Source organism: Colias philodice, chromosome 1 (assembly GCF_061535455.1).
Source record: "Colias philodice isolate Cphi_HAF_F1 chromosome 1, ilColPhil1 Martin Lab GWU primary, whole genome shotgun sequence".
Classification (NCBI taxonomy): Eukaryota; Metazoa; Arthropoda; class Insecta; order Lepidoptera; family Pieridae; genus Colias; species Colias philodice.
The window spans coordinates 1605692-1626174 of NC_143086.1; the positions used below are offsets into that span (position 1 = coordinate 1605692).

The window sequence follows — 20483 nt, forward strand, 5'->3', positions numbered from 1 at the left end:
CCCACCCCCCCTCTCTCCACCCCCCACCACCCCCAAATTCCACGCCCTATAATGTACAGTTTAACCCATTTCCTAGGATATCGTACATTAGATAGTTTATTAAACAATATTTTATACATTTCCTAAATGGTATCGGAATTGTACACATTTCCTAGGATTTGTATACAATTCGTTGATTTCATACATTTCCGGTAACATGTGTCTTTAGTTTGATTTAGGAAAATACCTTAGAAGTTAAAGATCTCTATAAATAGAGCACCTCCTCTCCTCTCTCCTCTTCCGGAATCTGTATACAACATTGCCTTGAGTTTGATTTTACGGAAGATCTTACGATATTTATTCTTGATCACATCGTTTATTGTTTCACAATCGACAGCCATATTGAATACAAGAAAAAAAGTAAAGCGCGAGCTATACGTTTACAAGCACAGATAACAAAAATAGATTTAATCTGTAAATGACGCGCGAGCTTCGTTTCACACACCAACACTTGTAATGTGTCTTGAGTTTGATTTGACAACATAATATAAAAGTTAAAGATTTTGGTGTCTGTCCTTGACTATGCTTGTTGTGTAGTATATGAAACATCCACAAAAATGAAACAGTACCACAGAATACTTAATAGTAGCTAACGCTAACAGTACATAAACATCGTCAAATACCCATTCATTTGTAATATTTATTTTTATTTAATTATTGTTCCTGTTTATTGGCATCCATAGGTAAGCGACTATTTAAGATATACTATATGACCCATAATTCCGACTATTATCTTAATGTCCCATGGCCATGTCCTTTATAAAAATAATTTCCTTTATGTTTTAATTGCTGTCTATATAACACATTAAAAGATGATTTACCTGCATCAACAGCAGGCCAGCAATGTACCCGGACCCTTGGCAGTACCCAACTTCCCTGTCGTACAGCGAATACGCCTTCATAACGTTGAACAGAGACTTCTGTCCCAAGCCATTTTTCTCTTTGAAGAAGTCGTGGTCCGGATACGTGCGTGCTATGTCTCGACGTATCACCTGCTCGCACGCTGATTGGGCCTGTTTAATTAAATTATATAGACTTTAAAAAACATGCTTTAATAAGATAAACTCATTAAATTATTGTATCGTCACCGATTCTCGATAGATGTACAAAGTTTGAATTAAATCTGTCCGTTGAAAGTGGATCAGTATATTCTATTAACTTTTAAAGGAGTCGGTTACAAACAAACATACAGCTAATATAAGCGTGTTAAAAATAGTAAAAAATAGACATTTAAGATGGTTGTGTTTTGCTATTTACTTTTATCTATTCAATCATTATAACGCACAACATCAAAGCAAGACCTTCGGAATATCAGATCAAGATACATAATTACCTTAATATAAGAAGCATATAACTTCTTCTCTGGCGAGGAGTCCACTCCCGCCAGCAACTGCCACACGATGCCTCTAAAATGATGTGGCACTCCCTGCCTCACGAGATCACGCACGAACTGGTTGCGTCTCCTCCACTCTGTCTCCCAGTTGGTGACCAGCCGGCCCCAGAGGCCCCAGAGATCCTCCTCTCCATTGCTCCCAACTCTGGGCTCTTCATGGCTTGAACTCGTCGCTTTAATGGGTCGTAAAATATAGGTATAGTTTATGTTATTTATGTCGATAAAAACTGATTGAAGTAATCGCAATTATCAGGTAAGAAAAAATAATAATTATATTAGAAGAAAATCAACTTTCAAACACTTATGAACAATAAAAATATATTATTTTTTTATGTAAATATAAATTTAGAGAGCAGGGCCATATCAGTCCAAGACACAAGCAAGAGAAAAAACATGACAACATGTGTATGTTCCAATCCGTACGGATTTAGAATAGTAACTAGAAAACTTATTTGATGGGAACTAAGGCATTTCAATTAAAACAACTTCATACCTAAGACATTATTAATAAATAATAACATTAGATATATAAAATTCAAGCACACTAGTATTAAACCCGTAGTTATTGTCACTCATGCTTGACTATGAAATATTAAGATGAGACATCGTCCTATCTGTAGCTATCTAAAGATAACAGATAACCAATTTCGTTATTTTTAAGTCATGACATCGTGATCATACATGAAAATTAAAAAAAAAGTTGGTATTGTGACCCATTTTCCCATTTTCAGAAAGCTTGAACACGCGAAAATTACATCATTTCATATTTTAACGTGGATTTGATACCTACAAAGTGAGGTTAAACAAAAAAAGGTGCAGAAATATTCCTCATGCTTATTCCATTTATTCGAAATATAACTTTCTTATTATACTTTCTTTGTTTAAAGGTTGAAGATACAATTAAAATAAATTATGTTTGCGAATTACATGCAAGTTAATACCCATAATATTGATCTTCCTATAACAGTATTTTTCAAACTAAACGCTTTCTTAATCCAAATCTTCCGTCTTCTTCAAATACTATTTCTGTCTATTACATTTTTTTAAGAGTGATTACTTTGCAACTTTGATGATTTGTAGACCCTAAACAAAGTTTCGTAATAAAAAATCTCGAACACCCGAAAAAATACGTCAAAAATGTACAAATATTAAAAGCAAGTCTTAAAAGAGCCTTAGAAGTTAGTAGCTAACATGCTACAGAAAAATTAACTTACCGCAGGCTAATTCGTCTTCACCAGATGGACAGTCCACCACACGGTCGCAGCGGCGGGCTCCTTCAAAAAATAATAATTATATTAGAAGAAAATCAACTTTCAAACACTTATGAACAATAAAAATATATTAATTTTTTATGTAAATATAAATTTAGAGAGCAGGGCCATATCAGTCCAAGACACAAGCAAGAGCAAAAACATGACAACATGTGTATGTTCCAATCCGTACGGATTTAGAATAGTAACTAGAAAACTTATTTGATGGGAACTAAGGCATTTCAATTAAAACAACTTCATACCTAAGACATTATTAATAAATAATAACATTAGATATATAAAATTCAAGCACACTAGTATTAAACCCGTAGTTATTGTCACTCATGCTTGACTATGAAATATTAAGATGAGACATCGTCCTATCTGTAGCTATCTAAAGATAACAGATAACCAATTTCGTTATTTTTAAGTCATGACATCGTGATCATACATGAAAATTAAAAAAAAAGTTGGTATTGTGACCCATTTTCCCATTTTCAGAAAGCTTGAACACGCGAAAATTACATCATTTCATATTTTAACGTGGATTTGATACCTACAAAGTGAGGTTAAACAAAAAAAGGTGCAGAAATATTCCTCATGCTTATTCCATTTATTCGAAATATAACTTTCTTATTATACTTTCTTTGTTTAAAGGTTGAAGATACAATTAAAATAAATTATGTTTGCGAATTACATGCAAGTTAATACCCATAATATTGATCTTCCTATAACAGTATTTTTCAAACTAAACGCTTTCTTAATCCAAATCTTCCGTCTTCTTCAAATACTATTTCTGTCTATAACATTTTTTTAAGAGTGATTACTTTGCAACTTTGATGATTTGTAGACCCTAAACAAAGTTTCGTAATAAAAAATCTCGAACACCCGAAAAAATACGTCAAAAATGTACAAATATTAAAAGCAAGTCTTAAAAGAGCCTTAGAAGTTAGTAGCTAACATGCTACAGAAAAATTAACTTACCGCAGGCTAATTCGTCTTCACCAGATGGACAGTCCACCACACGGTCGCAGCGGCGGGCTCCTTCAAAAAATAATAATTATATTAGAAGAAAATCAACTTTCAAACACTTATGAACAATAAAAATATATTAATTTTTTATGTAAATATAAATTTAGAGAGCAGGGCCATATCAGTCCAAGACACAAGCAAGAGAAAAAACATGACAACATGTGTATGTTCCAATCCGTACGGATTTAGAATAGTAACTAGAAAACTTATTTGATGGGAACTAAGGCATTTCAATTAAAACAACTTCATACCTAAGACATTATTAATAAATAATAACATTAGATATATAAAATTCAAGCACACTAGTATTAAACCCGTAGTTATTGTCACTCATGCTTGACTATGAAATATTAAGATGAGACATCGTCCTATCTGTAGCTATCTAAAGATAACAGATAACCAATTTCGTTATTTTTAAGTCATGACATCGTGATCATACATGAAAATTAAAAAAAAAGTTGGTATTGTGACCCATTTTCCCATTTTCAGAAAGCTTGAACACGCGAAAATTACATCATTTCATATTTTAACGTGGATTTGATACCTACAAAGTGAGGTTAAACAAAAAAAGGTGCAGAAATATTCCTCATGCTTATTCCATTTATTCGAAATATAACTTTCTTATTATACTTTCTTTGTTTAAAGGTTGAAGATACAATTAAAATAAATTATGTTTGCGAATTACATGCAAGTTAATACCCATAATATTGATCTTCCTATAACAGTATTTTTCAAACTAAACGCTTTCTTAATCCAAATCTTCCGTCTTCTTCAAATACTATTTCTGTCTATTACATTTTTTTAAGAGTGATTACTTTGCAACTTTGATGATTTGTAGACCCTAAACAAAGTTTCGTAATAAAAAATCTCGAACACCCGAAAAAATACGTCAAAAATGTACAAATATTAAAAGCAAGTCTTAAAAGAGCCTTAGAAGTTAGTAGCTAACATGCTACAGAAAAATTAACTTACCGCAGGCTAATTCGTCTTCACCAGATGGACAGTCCACCACACGGTCGCAGCGGCGGGCTCCTTCAAAAAATAATAATTATATTAGAAGAAAATCAACTTTCAAACACTTATGAACAATAAAAATATATTAATTTTTTATGTAAATATAAATTTAGAGAGCAGGGCCATATCAGTCCAAGACACAAGCAAGAGCAAAAACATGACAACATGTGTATGTTCCAATCCGTACGGATTTAGAATAGTAACTAGAAAACTTATTTGATGGGAACTAAGGCATTTCAATTAAAACAACTTCATACCTAAGACATTATTAATAAATAATAACATTAGATATATAAAATTCAAGCACACTAGTATTAAACCCGTAGTTATTGTCACTCATGCTTGACTATGAAATATTAAGATGAGACATCGTCCTATCTGTAGCTATCTAAAGATAACAGATAACCAATTTCGTTATTTTTAAGTCATGACATCGTGATCATACATGAAAATTAAAAAAAAAGTTGGTATTGTGACCCATTTTCCCATTTTCAGAAAGCTTGAACACGCGAAAATTACATCATTTCATATTTTAACGTGGATTTGATACCTACAAAGTGAGGTTAAACAAAAAAAGGTGCAGAAATATTCCTCATGCTTATTCCATTTATTCGAAATATAACTTTCTTATTATACTTTCTTTGTTTAAAGGTTGAAGATACAATTAAAATAAATTATGTTTGCGAATTACATGCAAGTTAATACCCATAATATTGATCTTCCTATAACAGTATTTTTCAAACTAAACGCTTTCTTAATCCAAATCTTCCGTCTTCTTCAAATACTATTTCTGTCTATTACATTTTTTTAAGAGTGATTACTTTGCAACTTTGATGATTTGTAGACCCTAAACAAAGTTTCGTAATAAAAAATCTCGAACACCCGAAAAAATACGTCAAAAATGTACAAATATTAAAAGCAAGTCTTAAAAGAGCCTTAGAAGTTAGTAGCTAACATGCTACAGAAAAATTAACTTACCGCAGGCTAATTCGTCTTCACCAGATGGACAGTCCACCACACGGTCGCAGCGGCGGGCTCCTTCAAAAAATAATAATTATATTAGAAGAAAATCAACTTTCAAACACTTATGAACAATAAAAATATATTAATTTTTTATGTAAATATAAATTTAGAGAGCAGGGCCATATCAGTCCAAGACACAAGCAAGAGCAAAAACATGACAACATGTGTATGTTCCAATCCGTACGGATTTAGAATAGTAACTAGAAAACTTATTTGATGGGAACTAAGGCATTTCAATTAAAACAACTTCATACCTAAGACATTATTAATAAATAATAACATTAGATATATAAAATTCAAGCACACTAGTATTAAACCCGTAGTTATTGTCACTCATGCTTGACTATGAAATATTAAGATGAGACATCGTCCTATCTGTAGCTATCTAAAGATAAAAGATAACCAATTTCGTTATTTTTAAGTCATGACATCGTGATCATACATGAAAATTAAAAAAAAAGTTGGTATTGTGACCCATTTTCCCATTTTCAGAAAGCTTGAACACGCGAAAATTACATCATTTCATATTTTAACGTGGATTTGATACCTACAAAGTGAGGTTAAACAAAAAAAGGTGCAGAAATATTCCTCATGCTTATTCCATTTATTCGAAATATAACTTTCTTATTATACTTTCTTTGTTTAAAGGTTGAAGATACAATTAAAATAAATTATGTTTGCGAATTACATGCAAGTTAATACCCATAATATTGATCTTCCTATAACAGTATTTTTCAAACTAAACGCTTTCTTAATCCAAATCTTCCGTCTTCTTCAAATACTATTTCTGTCTATAACATTTTTTTAAGAGTGATTACTTTGCAACTTTGATGATTTGTAGACCCTAAACAAAGTTTCGTAATAAAAAATCTCGAACACCCGAAAAAATACGTCAAAAATGTACAAATATTAAAAGCAAGTCTTAAAAGAGCCTTAGAAGTTAGTAGCTAACATGCTACAGAAAAATTAACTTACCGCAGGCTAATTCGTCTTCACCAGATGGACAGTCCACCACACGGTCGCAGCGGCGGGCTCCTTCAAAAAATAATAATTATATTAGAAGAAAATCAACTTTCAAACACTTATGAACAATAAAAATATATTAATTTTTTATGTAAATATAAATTTAGAGAGCAGGGCCATATCAGTCCAAGACACAAGCAAGAGCAAAAACATGACAACATGTGTATGTTCCAATCCGTACGGATTTAGAATAGTAACTAGAAAACTTATTTGATGGGAACTAAGGCATTTCAATTAAAACAACTTCATACCTAAGACATTATTAATAAATAATAACATTAGATATATAAAATTCAAGCACACTAGTATTAAACCCGTAGTTATTGTCACTCATGCTTGACTATGAAATATTAAGATGAGACATCGTCCTATCTGTAGCTATCTAAAGATAACAGATAACCAATTTCGTTATTTTTAAGTCATGACATCGTGATCATACATGAAAATTAAAAAAAAAGTTGGTATTGTGACCCATTTTCCCATTTTCAGAAAGCTTGAACACGCGAAAATTACATCATTTCATATTTTAACGTGGATTTGATACCTACAAAGTGAGGTTAAACAAAAAAAGGTGCAGAAATATTCCTCATGCTTATTCCATTTATTCGAAATATAACTTTCTTATTATACTTTCTTTGTTTAAAGGTTGAAGATACAATTAAAATAAATTATGTTTGCGAATTACATGCAAGTTAATACCCATAATATTGATCTTCCTATAACAGTATTTTTCAAACTAAACGCTTTCTTAATCCAAATCTTCCGTCTTCTTCAAATACTATTTCTGTCTATAACATTTTTTTAAGAGTGATTACTTTGCAACTTTGATGATTTGTAGACCCTAAACAAAGTTTCGTAATAAAAAATCTCGAACACCCGAAAAAATACGTCAAAAATGTACAAATATTAAAAGCAAGTCTTAAAAGAGCCTTAGAAGTTAGTAGCTAACATGCTACAGAAAAATTAACTTACCGCAGGCTAATTCGTCTTCACCAGATGGACAGTCCACCACACGGTCGCAGCGGCGGGCTCCTTCAAAAAATAATAATTATATTAGAAGAAAATCAACTTTCAAACACTTATGAACAATAAAAATATATTAATTTTTTATGTAAATATAAATTTAGAGAGCAGGGCCATATCAGTCCAAGACACAAGTAAGAGCAAAAACATGACAACATGTGTATGTTCCAATCCGTACGGATTTAGAATAGTAACTAGAAAACTTATTTGATGGGAACTAAGGCATTTCAATTAAAACAACTTCATACCTAAGACATTATTAATAAATAATAACATTAGATATATAAAATTCAAGCACACTAGTATTAAACCCGTAGTTATTGTCACTCATGCTTGACTATGAAATATTAAGATGAGACATCGTCCTATCTGTAGCTATCTAAAGATAACAGATAACCAATTTCGTTATTTTTAAGTCATGACATCGTGATCATACATGAAAATTAAAAAAAAAGTTGGTATTGTGACCCATTTTCCCATTTTCAGAAAGCTTGAACACGCGAAAATTACATCATTTCATATTTTAACGTGGATTTGATACCTACAAAGTGAGGTTAAACAATTACTATTTAAAAGTCGAGAACCTTCAATTGTGAAGTGAAGTAATTGCTGATGAATAAATTTTATGATATTTGTCAGGCTAGTATTTGTAGAAATATAAATAACAACGATAATCACAGGTTGGTCATTCGTATTAACACATCGAACCAAGGCGATGTCACCAATTTGTGAAACCTCATCGGAAATTTGTGATAATATAGTTGGTGAAATATTTTGAATTGGTGTTACATTGTTCAGTGTATCTGTAGATGAATGATATACAGCTACTCCACCAGCAGTTGAGTTGGGTCGTTTGTATTGGGTAACGCAATAAAAATTTTCAATAAGAATTTGTTCGTCATTTTTCATCCAAGTTTCGGAAAATAACAGCAATGTGGACCTTTTTAATACTTTATCATTCAGATCAGAAACATGAGCACGTAAACTTTGGCAGTTGAAGGAAAATAGTGTAATGTTACTCTCATTTACAAGGTTATATAATTCTTCCTGTTGTGTTATTAGGCGAGAATTTGAAAGTCTTTCAAATTCACACTGTAAATCAACTATTCCCCCTGGACGCTTTCTTCCATGATAAAATTTGTTGTCATCGGTGTTTGAGACAATGAACAATCCATTTATATCAGTTACTCGTGATAATGCTACATATAACAGCTGCTGACTGTGACTTTTATTGTATTCATAAACGATTTGATCAAAAGTACCACCTTGAGACTTATGTATTGTAAGCGCACAAGCAGATACTAATGGAAAGTGATTTCTCTTTGCAAATATTGTCTTATTTCTATTCATTGGTACAGATGACGATCTTCGTAAAATTGGGACTGCTGTTCTACTAATGTTTAGAGTTTGAATATGATGGGCAGCTTTTTTCCTAATTTTCTCTCCTATCTTACCAGGAAACTCAAGCCATAAGCGTATGATGTTATCACTGTCATCACGTTCAATATACACTAACTTTCCAACACAACCGTTGGCTAAGCCATCAGATACATCAATATTGGTTGTAATAATGTAAAATTTGTTAAGAACTAATATGATTTCATAAGGCGATCCTCCTGTATCAATAACTGACATTTTATGAAATTTTTGGCGTATCTACATATGCTTCTTGTTCAACTGAATGACAACCTATATACATATCTGTTGCTATGGATACTACTTTGTCTTCAACAATATTTAAAATAGATTGATTATAATCCGCAACATGTTTATTTTTATTTTTAATTTACTTATTTTAAAAGTAATAAATAAACAAGTATATTTAGAGATTTTCAAAAAATTTTGCAATTTAAAATAATGTTTTTAAAACTGTTGAATTTTTCATTCACTTTGCTATTCACAATTGATCCGTTTGAAAATTTGAAAATAAATAATCCTAATTGATTATGATATTTGCCACTAGCTGGCGTATAAGTCAAGAAGCGTGTAGTATATATATGACATATACTTACAACCAATCAGAATTATTATTTTTAAATGGCGGAAACTACACAGACTATAGTAAGCGTTACTTCCGTCAGAAAAAAATCTGAGTTACTCCCTAGTCGCGCCTAAAGAAGTTTTACTTCAAAAAGGTGCAGAAATATTCCTCATGCTTATTCCATTTATTCGAAATATAACTTTCTTATTATACTTTCTTTGTTTAAAGGTTGAAGATACAATTAAAATAAATTATGTTTGCGAATTACATGCAAGTTAATACCCATAATATTGATCTTCCTATAACAGTATTTTTCAAACTAAACGCTTTCTTAATCCAAATCTTCCGTCTTCTTCAAATACTATTTCTGTCTATAACATTTTTTTAAGAGTGATTACTTTGCAACTTTGATGATTTGTAGACCCTAAACAAAGTTTCGTAATAAAAAATCTCGAACACCCGAAAAAATACGTCAAAAATGTACAAATATTAAAAGCAAGTCTTAAAAGAGCCTTAGAAGTTAGTAGCTAACATGCTACAGAAAAATTAACTTACCGCAGGCTAATTCGTCTTCACCAGATGGACAGTCCACCACACGGTCGCAGCGGCGGGCTCCTTCAAAAAATAATAATTATATTAGAAGAAAATCAACTTTCAAACACTTATGAACAATAAAAATATATTAATTTTTTATGTAAATATAAATTTAGAGAGCAGGGCCATATCAGTCCAAGACACAAGCAAGAGAAAAAACATGACAACATGTGTATGTTCCAATCCGTACGGATTTAGAATAGTAACTAGAAAACTTATTTGATGGGAACTAAGGCATTTCAATTAAAACAACTTCATACCTAAGACATTATTAATAAATAATAACATTAGATATATAAAATTCAAGCACACTAGTATTAAACCCGTAGTTATTGTCACTCATGCTTGACTATGAAATATTAAGATGAGACATCGTCCTATCTGTAGCTATCTAAAGATAACAGATAACCAATTTCGTTATTTTTAAGTCATGACATCGTGATCATACATGAAAATTAAAAAAAAAGTTGGTATTGTGACCCATTTTCCCATTTTCAGAAAGCTTGAACACGCGAAAATTACATCATTTCATATTTTAACGTGGATTTGATACCTACAAAGTGAGGTTAAACAAAAAAAGGTGCAGAAATATTCCTCATGCTTATTCCATTTATTCGAAATATAACTTTCTTATTATACTTTCTTTGTTTAAAGGTTGAAGATACAATTAAAATAAATTATGTTTGCGAATTACATGCAAGTTAATACCCATAATATTGATCTTCCTATAACAGTATTTTTCAAACTAAACGCTTTCTTAATCCAAATCTTCCGTCTTCTTCAAATACTATTTCTGTCTATAACATTTTTTTAAGAGTGATTACTTTGCAACTTTGATGATTTGTAGACCCTAAACAAAGTTTCGTAATAAAAAATCTCGAACACCCGAAAAAATACGTCAAAAATGTACAAATATTAAAAGCAAGTCTTAAAAGAGCCTTAGAAGTTAGTAGCTAACATGCTACAGAAAAATTAACTTACCGCAGGCTAATTCGTCTTCACCAGATGGACAGTCCACCACACGGTCGCAGCGGCGGGCTCCTTCAAAAAATAATAATTATATTAGAAGAAAATCAACTTTCAAACACTTATGAACAATAAAAATATATTAATTTTTTATGTAAATATAAATTTAGAGAGCAGGGCCATATCAGTCCAAGACACAAGCAAGAGCAAAAACATGACAACATGTGTATGTTCCAATCCGTACGGATTTAGAATAGTAACTAGAAAACTTATTTGATGGGAACTAAGGCATTTCAATTAAAACAACTTCATACCTAAGACATTATTAATAAATAATAACATTAGATATATAAAATTCAAGCACACTAGTATTAAACCCGTAGTTATTGTCACTCATGCTTGACTATGAAATATTAAGATGAGACATCGCCCTATCTGTAGCTATCTAAAGATAACAGATAACCAATTTCGTTATTTTTAAGTCATGACATCGTGATCATACATGAAAATTAAAAAAAAAGTTGGTATTGTGACCCATTTTCCCATTTTCAGAAAGCTTGAACACGCGAAAATTACATCATTTCATATTTTAACGTGGATTTGATACCTACAAAGTGAGGTTAAACAAAAAAAGGTGCAGAAATATTCCTCATGCTTATTCCATTTATTCGAAATATAACTTTCTTATTATACTTTCTTTGTTTAAAGGTTGAAGATACAATTAAAATAAATTATGTTTGCGAATTACATGCAAGTTAATACCCATAATATTGATCTTCCTATAACAGTATTTTTCAAACTAAACGCTTTCTTAATCCAAATCTTCCGTCTTCTTCAAATACTATTTCTGTCTATAACATTTTTTTAAGAGTGATTACTTTGCAACTTTGATGATTTGTAGACCCTAAACAAAGTTTCGTAATAAAAAATCTCGAACACCCGAAAAAATACGTCAAAAATGTACAAATATTAAAAGCAAGTCTTAAAAGAGCCTTAGAAGTTAGTAGCTAACATGCTACAGAAAAATTAACTTACCGCAGGCTAATTCGTCTTCACCAGATGGACAGTCCACCACACGGTCGCAGCGGCGGGCTCCTTCAAAAAATAATAATTATATTAGAAGAAAATCAACTTTCAAACACTTATGAACAATAAAAATATATTAATTTTTTATGTAAATATAAATTTAGAGAGCAGGGCCATATCAGTCCAAGACACAAGCAAGAGCAAAAACATGACAACATGTGTATGTTCCAATCCGTACGGATTTAGAATAGTAACTAGAAAACTTATTTGATGGGAACTAAGGCATTTCAATTAAAACAACTTCATACCTAAGACATTATTAATAAATAATAACATTAGATATATAAAATTCAAGCACACTAGTATTAAACCCGTAGTTATTGTCACTCATGCTTGACTATGAAATATTAAGATGAGACATCGTCCTATCTGTAGCTATCTAAAGATAACAGATAACCAATTTCGTTATTTTTAAGTCATGACATCGTGATCATACATGAAAATTAAAAAAAAAGTTGGTATTGTGACCCATTTTCCCATTTTCAGAAAGCTTGAACACGCGAAAATTACATCATTTCATATTTTAACGTGGATTTGATACCTACAAAGTGAGGTTAAACAAAAAAAGGTGCAGAAATATTCCTCATGCTTATTCCATTTATTCGAAATATAACTTTCTTATTATACTTTCTTTGTTTAAAGGTTGAAGATACAATTAAAATAAATTATGTTTGCGAATTACATGCAAGTTAATACCCATAATATTGATCTTCCTATAACAGTATTTTTCAAACTAAACGCTTTCTTAATCCAAATCTTCCGTCTTCTTCAAATACTATTTCTGTCTATAACATTTTTTTAAGAGTGATTACTTTGCAACTTTGATGATTTGTAGACCCTAAACAAAGTTTCGTAATAAAAAATCTCGAACACCCGAAAAAATACGTCAAAAATGTACAAATATTAAAAGCAAGTCTTAAAAGAGCCTTAGAAGTTAGTAGCTAACATGCTACAGAAAAATTAACTTACCGCAGGCTAATTCGTCTTCACCAGATGGACAGTCCACCACACGGTCGCAGCGGCGGGCTCCTTCAAAAAATAATAATTATATTAGAAGAAAATCAACTTTCAAACACTTATGAACAATAAAAATATATTAATTTTTTATGTAAATATAAATTTAGAGAGCAGGGCCATATCAGTCCAAGACACAAGCAAGAGCAAAAACATGACAACATGTGTATGTTCCAATCCGTACGGATTTAGAATAGTAACTAGAAAACTTATTTGATGGGAACTAAGGCATTTCAATTAAAACAACTTCATACCTAAGACATTATTAATAAATAATAACATTAGATATATAAAATTCAAGCACACTAGTATTAAACCCGTAGTTATTGTCACTCATGCTTGACTATGAAATATTAAGATGAGACATCGTCCTATCTGTAGCTATCTAAAGATAACAGATAACCAATTTCGTTATTTTTAAGTCATGACATCGTGATCATACATGAAAATTAAAAAAAAAGTTGGTATTGTGACCCATTTTCCCATTTTCAGAAAGCTTGAACACGCGAAAATTACATCATTTCATATTTTAACGTGGATTTGATACCTACAAAGTGAGGTTAAACAAAAAAAGGTGCAGAAATATTCCTCATGCTTATTCCATTTATTCGAAATATAACTTTCTTATTATACTTTCTTTGTTTAAAGGTTGAAGATACAATTAAAATAAATTATGTTTGCGAATTACATGCAAGTTAATACCCATAATATTGATCTTCCTATAACAGTATTTTTCAAACTAAACGCTTTCTTAATCCAAATCTTCCGTCTTCTTCAAATACTATTTCTGTCTATAACATTTTTTTAAGAGTGATTACTTTGCAACTTTGATGATTTGTAGACCCTAAACAAAGTTTCGTAATAAAAAATCTCGAACACCCGAAAAAATACGTCAAAAATGTACAAATATTAAAAGCAAGTCTTAAAAGAGCCTTAGAAGTTAGTAGCTAACATGCTACAGAAAAATTAACTTACCGCAGGCTAATTCGTCTTCACCAGATGGACAGTCCACCACACGGTCGCAGCGGCGGGCTCCTTCAAAAAATAATAATTATATTAGAAGAAAATCAACTTTCAAACACTTATGAACAATAAAAATATATTAATTTTTTATGTAAATATAAATTTAGAGAGCAGGGCCATATCAGTCCAAGACACAAGCAAGAGCAAAAACATGACAACATGTGTATGTTCCAATCCGTACGGATTTAGAATAGTAACTAGAAAACTTATTTGATGGGAACTAAGGCATTTCAATTAAAACAACTTCATACCTAAGACATTATTAATAAATAATAACATTAGATATATAAAATTCAAGCACACTAGTATTAAACCCGTAGTTATTGTCACTCATGCTTGACTATGAAATATTAAGATGAGACATCGTCCTATCTGTAGCTATCTAAAGATAAAAGATAACCAATTTCGTTATTTTTAAGTCATGACATCGTGATCATACATGAAAATTAAAAAAAAAGTTGGTATTGTGACCCATTTTCCCATTTTCAGAAAGCTTGAACACGCGAAAATTACATCATTTCATATTTTAACGTGGATTTGATACCTACAAAGTGAGGTTAAACAAAAAAAGGTGCAGAAATATTCCTCATGCTTATTCCATTTATTCGAAATATAACTTTCTTATTATACTTTCTTTGTTTAAAGGTTGAAGATACAATTAAAATAAATTATGTTTGCGAATTACATGCAAGTTAATACCCATAATATTGATCTTCCTATAACAGTATTTTTCAAACTAAACGCTTTCTTAATCCAAATCTTCCGTCTTCTTCAAATACTATTTCTGTCTATTACATTTTTTTAAGAGTGATTACTTTGCAACTTTGGTGATTTGTAGACCCTAAACAAAGTTTCGTAATAAAAAATCTCGAACACCCGAAAAAATACGTCAAAAATGTACAAATATTAAAAGCAAGTCTTAAAAGAGCCTTAGAAGTAAGTAGCTAACATGCTACAGAAAAATTAACTTACCGCAGGCTAATTCGTCTTCACCAGATGGACAGTCCACCACACGGTCGCAGCGGCGGGCTCCTTCAAAAAATAATAATTATATTAGAAGAAAATCAACTTTCAAACACTTATGAACAATAAAAATATATTAATTTTTTATGTAAATATAAATTTAGAGAGCAGGGCCATATCAGTCCAAGACACAAGCAAGAGCAAAAACATGACAACATGTGTATGTTCCAATCCGTACGGATTTAGAATAGTAACTAGAAAACTTATTTGATGGGAACTAAGGCATTTCAATTAAAACAACTTCATACCTAAGACATTATTAATAAATAATAACATTAGATATATAAAATTCAAGCACACTAGTATTAAACCCGTAGTTATTGTCACTCATGCTTGACTATGAAATATTAAGATGAGACATCGTCCTATCTGTAGCTATCTAAAGATAACAGATAACCAATTTCGTTATTTTTAAGTCATGACATCGTGATCATACATGAAAATTAAAAAAAAAGTTGGTATTGTGACCCATTTTCCCATTTTCAGAAAGCTTGAACACGCGAAAATTACATCATTTCATATTTTAACGCGGATTTGATACCTACAAAGTGAGGTTAAACAAAAAAAGGTGCAGAAATATTCCTCATGCTTATTCCATTTATTCGAAATATATCTTTCTTATTATACTTTCTTTGTTTAAAGGTTGAAGATACAATTAAAATAAATTATGTTTGCGAATTACATGCAAGTTAATACCCATAATATTGATCTTCCTATAACAGTATTTTTCAAACTAAACGCTTTCTTAATCCAAATCTTCCGTCTTCTTCAAATACTATTTCTGTCTATTACATTTTTTTAAGAGTGATTACTTTGCAACTTTGATGATTTGTAGACCCTAAACAAAGTTTCGTAATAAAAAATCTCGAACACCCGAAAAAATACGTCAAAAATGTACAAATATTAAAAGCAAGTCTTAAAAGAGCCTTAGAAGTTAGTAGCTAACATGCTACAGAAAAATTAACTTACCGCAGGCTAATTCGTCTTCACCAGATGGACAGTCCACCACACGGTCGCAGCGGCGGGCTCCTTCAATACACTTTCCGTTGTCACAGCGGAAGTCGTCGTTACCACAATATGATTCTATGAACAATAAGTAAATGGATCGATAAACACGTCAATATTCACGCGTACAGAGACACAAATAATAACAAGAATATGCATACGCTTAATATGTTATAAATACAACAAAAATAAAACAGCTATAAATCATTTAATCTTATTTGTATATAAGTTACAATATTTTTATACTAGCGACCCGCCCCGGCTTCGCACGGGTGCAATGGCGGCCGAAAAAATGTATTCGAGGTATTTAATTGGTTAAGGATTAATGCTATATTGGTTAAAATCGCATCGAAAATTAGCCATTATTTGTCGTAAAAAGTAAATGACAAAAAAAAGTTATTGTGGGTTATCCATAAGAGATAGACATGTGCCATCGCGGACTTTTCTGTAGACCTTTTCAATGTGTACAATACTTAGTAGGTACATTATTTTGATAAAACTCGTAGGGTTCAGCCTGCGTTTGCAATGTAAGCGGAAAAAATGTAATTTTTTACGACATCACATTAGAAACCTCAAAAATAACAGTACTTCTCCACTATTTAATGGATGTTATTATACATATAAACCTTCCTCTTGAATCACTCTATCTATTAAAAAAAACCGCATCAAAATCCGTTGCGTAATTTCAAAGATTTAAGCGTACAGAGGGACATAGGGATATAGGGACATAGGGACAGAGAAAGCGACTTTGTTTTATACTATGTAGTGATTAGTATTTAAACACAGTTACACATCGCTGCCCGGCAAAAAAAACGTCATAATACAGAAAAGTTACGTTTTGACATCTTTGTACCATTTAAATAGCAAATGCGTCATTTACCTGCTGTAAAATCGTCATTATTATGTTGTACTTAGTTGCCGAGAGATGGCACTAAGTTCTCTTTTTCACTAAGACGTATTGCACAGTTGACCGGCATGAACAGTGTCACATTTGTATTGATACAGAGCGGTTGTGTATTGTGTTGCCAAAAAAGTGTATTAACGTGTGTTGTGACTTTCTATCGGTAAGTTTTATAAGTTTATAATAGAATTACTAACATGAAAAGTGCATCAAATTGTGTTATGACAGTTTTATCGACGAAAAAAATATTGTAGAGTGCTTAATATTTTAAAGAAAATAGTCATAACCTGTGTAGGTACGCTTTAGTAGACAGTTTGAGGTGTATGTTTTAGTTAAAGATAAGGTAATATTGTCATAACACATTTAATGACATTGTTATTGCAAAACGTAACAATAACTAAAGTTTTATGTTGTATTAATTCGTTCTTTCTGCAAAAAATTCTTAACTATTGTTTTTATACAAGTGACATATTTTGTTATCTGTCTGTTTTCATGAAAAAATATTATGATTTGAGGCGAATAGTTCTTTTTGTTTTTTATCTTTCCTGACTATACCTACTTTATATTATTTTGATTTATTTTTCAAGGAAAACATGAAGACCAGTCGTGCGACATTGTTGGTAAAAATGGCGCGTAGGGAAGACCAAGAAAACATTTCTAGTAATGTTCAAACTATTTCTATAAGAAGGGATGATCCGGAGCAAGGTAAGTATTTTACCAGCAAAATTCGTATTTATAGGTATGTGTAAGTCGTGTAACGTAATAATTAACATTGTGAGCAGCTATTATTACTTTAGTATGTACCTCTTCTTTCTGTCATAGCCTTTTTTCATTTCTAGGTACAAACAGTAAGCCTACTTCAGAAACTCATGAATGTTTTAAACAAAATGCAACTTTAGAACAAAACTCCGTCGATACCCAATGTGAAGGTCAAAGCATTGTGGATGATACACTTTCCTGTAAAGGTACGCAGATTGATAGTAAGCTAAGGATTTTGTTTATAGGTTTGAGACTTAATTTTTGTTGTTTTTTTTTGTTTTAGATGTAAATCAGGAATCAGAAAGAAGAGAAGGAACCGTCTAGAAAAGAGAAAGACGCAGTTAAAACAAACGTTGGACCAGATAATATTGTCGCAATTTACGACTTACAGGCTGTGCTACAACTTCCACGAGGAAATACGTCTATTTTTTACTACAAATCCAAGCTTAATACTTTGAACTTTACTATTTCACAAATAGGTAATGATAAAACAGATTGTTTCTTTTGGCATGAGGGAGAAGCGAACCGCGGAGCTGATGAAATAGGATCTTGTGTATACAAGTTTATCGAAATACACTGCTAAATTACGATGGACCTGGACTAGATCTGATATTCTACTCCGACAACTGCTGCGGTCAGAATAAGAATCGGTTTATTGTTTCTGTTTACTTGTTCGCATTATTGAAATTCCCTAAAATAAGACGTATAACGCACAAATACCTAATAACAGGCCACACACAAAATGAAGCGGACTCCGTGCATTCTACAATTGAAAAGCAAATTCAGAAAAGACTGAAATCGGGTCCAATTTATGTACCCAGTCAGTATGTGGAAGCGATAAAATGCGCTAAGAAAAAGGGCAGAGTGCAGACCCTACGCCGTAACAGAAATGGCATATAGTGATTTTTACTCTCTGAAGCGTCTATGGATCTGAGGACATTGGAATGACAAAAACATTTAAAATTTCCGAAATAAAAGTTTTTAAATTAATGCAAGATGATCCTACTAAGTTATTTTACAAAACTTCTTATAAGGATGATCAATATTCCGAAACAGTTTTAACACGAAAAAAAAAATCTGAACCAAATAACTCTGAAATTGGCCTACAGATCTAAACCTAAACTCAAAGAAAACAATTTAAAAGATCTTCACGAATTATTAAGAAATAATCACATTTCCAAAAGATTTCTGATAATTTTTGGATTATTTACGGGTTGTTACTTGTTCTGATTGATATTGATTTAATTTTCAACTTAGAAATCAAAATATTTAAATTTTCATTCAAGAAGTTCCTATTTTAGTTCCTTTTAGCTGATTATTATAATATAAGTATGCAATTTGCTGCATGTGAGTTTAGACATAAGATTTTTTTGATAAGAAGTTTATTATTTAGTAATACTTTGCAATAGTAAAAGAAAATTTAAACATTTTTATAAATAAAGTTTTATTTCTTCATCTTATAAAAAGAGTATCATTTCCCAAAATATGTTCAATTTCCACAAAAAAAGAGTCATAACATATCCTACATTTAATATTTCTTGAAAGTTGCTTAAAAAAAATTATAATTCTACTGAAAATTTTATGCTATGTGAAGCGTTAATAAACATATTATTTGTAAAAAAAATTTCAGTTATTTAACTCCTATAATTTTTACATTATCAATGCAGTAAATATGTAGTAAAAAATCTTAAAAGTCTCGTTATCTCGAATTAGTCATTTTTAAGTTATGACACTTTTTTTGCCGGGCAGCGACATATTTCAATTTATATGATACTAGCAATGCCCTGCGGTTTCACCCGCATAGATAGCGATATCGTGACAGTGAAAAGTCTACTATAGGTCGGACTATAGGTTTAATTTTTAATCACATGAAAATCACCTTCACCCCTTCCCGCACTACGCCTGCTCATTATACCTACTATTTTCTGTACATTGACGCTTTTAAAAATTCGTTATATCTTTTGAATGGAATATCCAATTTTTTTTATTTAAAAAGTATTTTGCTGGTATTGAAACAGTCTATAATAAAACATCATTTAATGGGATAAGGATTAATATATGTGTATGGATAACATGGTTTGATTACTGTCGGCACTTCTATTTACTTTGAAAACGTAAAAAAGTTGTTGTAGTAACATAACTACTGAAGATGGACATAATATGGTATCGCGGACTTTATTGTAGATATTGATCCATTCTATAATACCGTAGAACATTTTTTTGTTCTATCTTCAATAGATTCCGCAGCGCACGCGATGACAGCATTTTTAGTAAGGAATTTTTTTACACCTTGGGTTACATTATTGCATTTTTGGTAAGGATCTCTATTTTTTT

At 31.2% G+C, this 20483-nt stretch overlaps 1 protein-coding gene and 1 long non-coding RNA gene across 2 annotated transcripts in view; one reads left to right on the forward strand and one right to left on the reverse strand.

Moving 5' to 3' along the window:
• LOC149490979 (ecotropic viral integration site 5 ortholog-like) overlaps positions 1–17334 on the reverse strand; it is a 39367-nt gene extending 22033 nt beyond the window's left edge. Inside the window, exons 1-4 of the mRNA XM_089700483.1 lie at positions 17325–17334; positions 16454–16567; positions 1373–1605; positions 861–1052 (exon numbers count right to left, since the gene is read on the reverse strand). Coding sequence (XP_089556609.1) covers positions 861–1052; positions 1373–1605; positions 16454–16567; positions 17325–17334 — 549 coding nt within the window. The remainder of the gene's footprint in view (positions 1–860; positions 1053–1372; positions 1606–16453; positions 16568–17324) is intronic.
• Positions 17335–17351: 17 nt separating this feature from the next.
• On the forward strand, positions 17352–19615 carry LOC149490980 (uncharacterized). Its single transcript, XR_016316034.1, has 4 exons — positions 17352–17553; positions 17978–18095; positions 18230–18355; positions 18433–19615. It is a non-coding gene; the product is annotated as an uncharacterized LOC149490980 (long non-coding RNA).
• Positions 19616–20483: the final 868 nt, after the last annotated feature.